Source organism: Montipora capricornis, chromosome 2, assembly GCF_036669925.1.
Source record: "Montipora capricornis isolate CH-2021 chromosome 2, ASM3666992v2, whole genome shotgun sequence".
Lineage (NCBI taxonomy): Eukaryota > Metazoa > Cnidaria > Anthozoa > Scleractinia > Acroporidae > Montipora > Montipora capricornis.
The window spans coordinates 51,651,331-51,658,830 of record NC_090884.1 but is presented as its reverse complement, the minus strand read 5'-3'; the positions used below and the strand labels follow the sequence as shown (position 1 = coordinate 51,658,830).

The following is a 7,500-nucleotide window of genomic DNA, read 5'->3' as shown; positions in this document are numbered from 1 at the left end:
TACGGACTATGCAAGCAATCCGACCTAGGACATTGAAACTCAACCATTCACAACCCCTAGGTTTTAACATAGACTTCCAATTCGCAATCAAGCGCTTCAGTCGTCTTCATCGTCTTCTCCATCGTTTCCTGGGAATGCTGATCTTTAGGAAACTGGCAAACGATCTTACGAAAGGTGGACGTCAACGGACAAGAGAAAGTGTTGATCAGCCTAAAAAGTAGCATAATCACTGCAGGCTTCATCTGGATGCATGTTGCTTGAAATGAAGGTAACAAAATGTTTTCTCAGTGAAATTCTATTCCACTTGTCAATGAGTCAAAACTCTACTGGTGCGACCCTACAACGTTGACCAAAGGTTTCCATTTCCGATTGCGGTTTCGAATTTTTGTGTTTTTTTTGGTCGGCAAAGTTGAAAAATTTTGCCAAGTGTGACCCATGCCTAACTAGCCTAAGAACAAAAAGTATAAGTTCGTACACCTCTATTTTATTTTGTACGTGTATGTTCGCCTAACCCTATCCCAGAGATTTTAACCCATCTACTCCCGAGCTAGGGGTTCCCCATTGACAAGTAAAATTGTCTGGCGCTAGACAGAGTAAAATACTAAGTATGGCCAGTTCAGGCTGGCTTGGGAGTGACAAGGTGAAACCCAGGAGTTTGCCAGAAAGGCTTACATGCCCGACTCAACTGTTTTCACAAAGTCAGTGGTGTTGAAACATCACAGATTAGCAATTTTTAAAACATAATTATAATAACTTATCGTCATCATAAAATGGATCCGTAAACAATATTGTTTGCTTTTTGAGGGAAGGGTTTAGAGACAATGTGCAAGATCTATTTAGTGTTTGTTTTTAGCTATCAAATTATTTGATTTGCTATTATAGCAACAGTTGACACAAAAACACGAGAAACTTATGTTACTGTGACAGAGTTCTACAACAGCTTAAATATCAGCTACTTACAACCAATACCATTTCAAGTAAATAGGACAACAATTATTAACGCAATAGAAGACTTTTTCCATGCTTAGCATACATGTACCCTCATACCCCCTAAACACGAGGGAGAGACTGCAGTTATGAGACAGTTATCGTCGAGACAGTCGAGACAGTTATGCAAACCCCGAGGATGCAGCCGAGGGTTGGCATAACTGTCAAGAAATTTCCCAACACCTTGAGTGTTTGGATGAGGCTATGTAAACATGGAAACGAGTAATGTGACAAAAAATTAATAAAGGAAATTGCTGTTTTTTTACTTCTTGATTGAAACAGATTTTCTTGATACACGTTCATATTTCCTACCAGCCAATCAAAACCCACATCTGACAACACATAACCAATCAAAATTTGTGTGATGTCACAGCCGTGTTTACATACTCTCATCTAAACACAGCTATTGACCAATGAGAGTGTGCATACTATCCTAATTATTTTATAATTATAACAAGTCGGATAATTTGTAAAATTTCTTTGTTTTATTTTATTTTTATATTATTTTTTTCTGTATCGATAATCATTCAAGGAAAAGGTTCTTCACGAAAGGGGTTGATCCTGGAATTTATTTTGTTGCATATGGTAATTTGACACAATTGAGTTTATTGTCTTCACACATGCAATGAAATAGGAACTTCAAGGGGTTTTTGCCTCTTATAGCAAATATGTTGTTTGTTTCAATAAACGTTTTACTGGAAAAGGTGGCTTTTATGAATAACGGATATAGGCTCGTCGTCCTTAGTTGTATCCACATGCACACTGTCGGACAGGGGCATGTAGTCCTGCATAACGCTAATGAAGGCATTGTTGATGTTTTCTACCAGAAGTGAATCTTCGCATATTAGGGGTGGATCTAGGAGAGATTTTAGAACATGGCCGGATGTCTTGGTGGTACACCTAGATAAATGCTGGTTCACTTCCTTCCACCAATTATGAGGTTTATTTTCCCGCAAGTCTTTAACATTGTTCTCACAGTAAGCTTTTCTACATCATTTGCGCTCACGATTCACTTTGTTCCAAAGCAATCTGTAAATTATGGTGTTTCCAGAGGTGAATGCTCTTTGGCGGTAGGCTATAATTAAGAGCCTTCAAGTGACTGTTGAACCATGGGTGATCGGTTTCGTGGACCTTCACAGAACGCACAGGCATGATAGTGTCTAGACCGAAATTTACCATCTTTGTTAAGATGCTCAACTCTTCACATAACTGGTAGTAAGAAAGCAAATTCGACCAGGGAATGTGAAGGCCCAGGGCTGCTATTAATTTTTACTCGGCCTTTTGTCAGGTGTTTTGATTGTTTTACACTTTGGCATTGAAGGGTCATTGATACGAGAACCAGGAGATAAAAAAACTGTCTGATGATCGGACAGGCCAAAGGGAGGGAGGCTGCTTGAAGGAGAGTAATATTCAGAAATGTTGGTGAAGATCTGATCCAGGGTCAGTGTTTGCTCCTCTAACTAGTTGGAAATTAAATTTTTACAACCGGCTTCAGCTGAAAATAACAGGTGGATTTCTGAAACAGAGGGAGGAGAGACTTATTGAAATTGCCAGTGAGAATTAATGCACTTTGAGGATGCTTAGATTCCAAAGTTTCCAGGCAAGAGACGAGATAGTCCCTCTTAGCAGTATCTTGAGCAGTAGGAGGATGGTAAAAGTACACCGTCCAGCAATAACGCGTGAAAATCCTCGCGGCAAGTGGTGAGGCCTATTAAGCAGGATCCACAGAACTTCGCAGCGGATGGAATTTTTTAAATAAATGCACACCCCTCCGTGAAACTGGGTTACATGGTCCCTTCGGAACAACTGGTACCCCCTGATGTTGATTGGATTGTCCAGGATGAAACCATTGAGCCAAGTCTCAGTAAAAAAGGCAACTTCAGGCCTAGTGGAGGTGATAGTGTAGGCAATGTACAATGTAGCCTAAGGATGGAAGGAATAATATACTGGTAATCTAGTATTTGACCTGTAATAGATGGAAAGCCAATCATGGAGCAGCTAATGTCAGGTTGGAGGTTGTGCTTTATGTATTAAGAAAAGTTGCCAAAGCTATTTGATTTTGGCTTATTCCTAGCCTGTTGGCTACAGTGAGATGTTGAGCTTCTTCCCAATATAAAGAGACAAATTAGAATAAGAACATTTTTGTGCTTTTATGAAATCAGGAGCAACCTGTCATTTCTGTTTTATGCAATGCTAATTACCCCATTTATAGTGAACACTTTGTTGTGCAAGTTTAAGATGTGTTTCCCAATTGTAGGTTATTGCAGATGTGCAGCAATCTTGGTACTGGATTCTAGCGTAAGTACTGATTTTCATTTGGGACAATTTCCTTCCCCATTAATGACCCCTCAGTCACCCTAGGACACCCCCAGTTGAGGAGTAAAGTCGTCTGGCAATTAGATAGAGTAAAATCTGGTAGTCTCACTTCCAGGAGTTAATGGGTTAATAATTTATTAAGAACATATTATTTTTTCTTGTTTGCACTGCTTATGGACAGTTAATTTTGTTTTGGTCTGTTGAAGTCTGAATAATTTTGAATCACAGAGCTACAGTGTAATTTAAACTTCTTGGCACTTTATGCCGTTAAACTACAATACTCATCAAAAATCTTGAAACACTTGTGTCTGTTTCCCCTTCCTCAATGTTGATTTGGGTATCACAGTGGTCTCAGTACTTCAAAACACGCGTGGCTCAACTTTGGGGAGGGAGAAGGCACATTTCGGTGGGGAAATCAGTGTGAAATAGAAATCTCAGGATTTTTCCCGAAAATTCTGTGTCTGTTTCAATGATTTGTGACGAGTATTGTATTTATTCTGAAGAGAGGAAAGAATAACAGTTTCTGTTCAAGACGAGTTTTTCGATCATAGATGGAATACACCTGCTTGGGTCGCACACATTAGAAAGAGAAATTTAGGATGTCAGATTATTGTTCAGTTATATTTGAAAATAAAAGGAAAAAATAAAAATAAGGGAATTTAAAGCAATGTGTTACACATACAGGCAGTAATTAAGACATGCGGAAAATGTGAGGTCGCTGATGAAACTTCACTTTATGCATTCTGAAGACATATATTCCAACTTTTGAAAAGGGGAAATGATATTTACCTAAGCTGATTAGATTTTCTCAGCGCGATAAATAAGGGCATGTCTGTTCCTAAATGTCGACTTTCCTATTCAAGAAACTCGGACTGTATATTAAGGTAAGGTGGCGGGTCTTAATCTCTTCCATCCAATACCAGAGGAACAGCAGAAGTCAGTACCCCCCATGTGGAAAATGTTTTAGTCGACTTATTTTCCCACAAGACGACTAATTCAATTACGACTGATCTTATGTAAATATCGCCGAGTTTGTTGACATTTAATCTTTGCCATGGCTTAAGTGTTACACGATTCACCATGGTGTTTGGAAAATTCTTTGCCTTTTTTAGGAACCAAAAACAAAAGCTACTGCATCTACAAGTGTTTTAAGTGATAGAAAAGATCACGGAACATGCACCTTAGGGATAATTTTCTTGATTAAGCTATTCAATAAGGCTATTTGTAGGGCTTCACCATGGTGAACTGATAGTTCTTAAGGTCTATGGTAGTATATAAATTACTTTACTTTAGAACACAGTGGTGAATCGTTGAGTTTCAGCGCTAAGAAGGTCAACTGGTCCTTACAACAAATGATCTCGTTTAATAATGTAATTTTCTACAAAGTTAGCTTACTTTTGTACATAGAACTGTTCAGATTATAGAAAAAAAAGGAAAAGGTTCCGTGTTCCTTTGACACCTTTGTATAGTTATTTGAGATAAGGACTAAGAGGCAATGTACTTCACTATTCTTTCTCAGGATCTCCAAGTGAAATGATATCACAATGAATAGCGAATCAATTTCATACAATGACCGGAAAAAGGCATTCTGCTATGTAAAAATCGCTGAACGTCGTCTTGATGGCCATCGGAGCAATTTTCACCCCCTTTTGTTTGAAATATGCAACACCACCCCTCTCCCCTTATTTTTGGTGTATAATGCGATAGTTACTATTGTCTCTGAAAGTTTACATTTTGCGAGAAGAAATCTCACGCAGTTATCCACAGAATGGAAATAGTGGTATTTCTTTAATACTTTTATACGCTTCCCCACATTTCTAATCACCATACCAATTCGTTTCGGCATAGAGCATATTAAATTGTTCATAGTTACGTTACCCGTCCACGCCCTTCAGACGCAAAGACAATACTCGTCAAAAATCTTGAAACACTGTTTCCCCTTCCCCAATGTTGATTTGGGTATCACAGTGGTCTCAGTGCTTCAAAACACGCGTGGCTCAACATTGGGGAGGGACAAGGCACATTTCGGGGGGGGGGGGGGGAATTAGTGTGAAGTAGAAATCTCAGGATTTTTCCAGAAAATTCTGTGTCTGTTTCAACGATTTGTGACGAGTATTGTAGGTCAAAACTCAAGATCTTATTGTGTCTTACATAATGCTGACATCTGATCTTTCATTTATAATTATGTTCAATATTATTGCTATGTTGTTCAACAGTCATGCAGATTACCACCTTTTGACATTCTTTTCCTTGATAATTACCGGTTAATGACAGATATGCTGTGGTTCATGTTTTTTCCTGGTTCAAATTTTCTTTCAAGTAGTTCAGTTTTGATTTTCGTTTGCTTCAGATTATGATATTAAATATTATCAAAGAAAAAATTAGAATTGAACTGGTTTGAAACATTTTGAACCACAAGAGAGACAGTGTAGTATAGATGAGGTGCAGGCTGATCTGATAACCACCAAGAAGCATGTTTATCATCTGGCCCTCTTGTCTAATTGTTCTTAATTAGATGCACAGGCAATTTATAAAATAATTGCCTCTACTCTTCAAGTGAAAATAAACACTTTCGAAAGACCCCAACTTAAAGCACAAATTTTTGAAGATATGTACGTGTATGTATGGTTATGAAATGACTCTCTGATTACTTGCACCTCTTTACAATAATTATTAATGTGCAGTATGTCGCCTAGATCAAGGTCAGTATCAGTGTGCACCTAGATAGCGCAGTGGTGAGAACTAGCACTTGCCCCCCACCAGTGTGGCCCAGGTTTGATTCTCAGACTCTGCATCATATGTGGGTTGAGTTTGTTGGTTCTCTACTCTGCACCAACAGGTTTTTCTCCGGGTACTCCGGTATTCCCCACTTCTCAAAAACCGATGGTTGATTTGATTTGCGTTAATTTGTTGATTTCAGTAAATGTCCCCAATTAGTGCTCCAGTGCTAGAAGACTAGGCACTTAAAAAAAGTACCTTTCCTTACTTTCAAACAGCCAAGCTCCCTATAGTCTCATGTAGCTCACTGTGAAAGAGCTTCAAAACTTCAGTGGTAATCGAAGGTGTCGATGGTTTCTTCAACTCCATATTAGGGGCATTCTGATTTTTTTTCAGTTTCAATCCTCATCAACAAAAATACAATTATAATGTACACTGTATAACTTCTTCATATTTAATAGCAGGCTTAAAATAATGTTGACCATCTGTGCAACTATGACTTTGTTGTTGTTGTTGTTTTATACTTAAACAGAGCTTTAGGAATTGCTATGGTTGGATCATTCTTATACATCATTGTAATGAGGTATTTTTTTATAATTTTATACTTGGTGAAAAACAGCCCTGTTCATTCAAGCTGGTACATATAAGTTTGTTGAAACACAATGTTCAGTTCAAAATCAATCTTGATTATTTGTACAGAGGAGCAAGTAAAACGTTAGGGCTGTTTCACCCCAAAATCCCCTTCCCCTAAATCCATGGGTGAGACTACTGGCAGCATTGGCTTGAGGTTAACCTTGCCTAAATTGCATTTAGCCAACCTTTAAACTCATCGCCAATTGACGAGCTTGGGAACTGGTGCCTTAAAAGTTAGCGGGTAAGCGCCTGAGGTCATCCAGGCCCAGCAGGGAGGTATCCATGGCAATTCTGCAAGCGGGAACCACCCATCTTCTCCCTGGCTTGGAGACCGGAGACCCTGAATGCAGGGCGACATGGAACCTCCATACTTCCCCAAGCATCACAATGTGGACATTAAACAGCTACGACAGTACTATACAAATGTAGCTCTGACCCCAACCTGAAAGCAAAAGCATGAGCGTTGAGCCGGAGGGGATGGCTTTAGTGAGAACTATTACTAGTAAGAATAAGTTTAAAACCAAGAGAATGTAGACAGATGTTCAATAATTAAAATATTTCCATTGTTTTCCTTCACAAATTAACAGGGGTTATACAATCTGTGAGCCAGCGTCAGTCATGCAAGCCATGCAAGTCTCGCATTTAAGTCTATCTAAATTAATAGCCCTGATAAACAGTATTTTAAGGCTGGGACACACTAGGCGACAAGTCGCAGCGACATTTCTCTGCGACAAGTTGCTCGATGTGTACTACTTGCAAAACAAGTCGCTGCGACACGACACCTGCTCAGTGCACACGCAGTGATCTCGTATGAGGGGGAATGTGAACTAGTTCTCTAATTCAATA

At 39.0% G+C, this 7,500-nt stretch overlaps 1 protein-coding gene across 1 annotated transcript in view; it reads left to right on the top strand.

Moving 5' to 3' along the window:
• Positions 1–7,500, top strand: part of LOC138026425 (choline transporter-like protein 4) — a 53,987-nt gene that overhangs the window by 22,651 nt on the left and 23,836 nt on the right. Inside the window, exons 11-12 of the mRNA XM_068873781.1 lie at positions 3,245–3,285; positions 6,554–6,604. Of these exons, the coding sequence (XP_068729882.1) occupies positions 3,245–3,285; positions 6,554–6,604 (92 nt within the window). The remainder of the gene's footprint in view (positions 1–3,244; positions 3,286–6,553; positions 6,605–7,500) is intronic.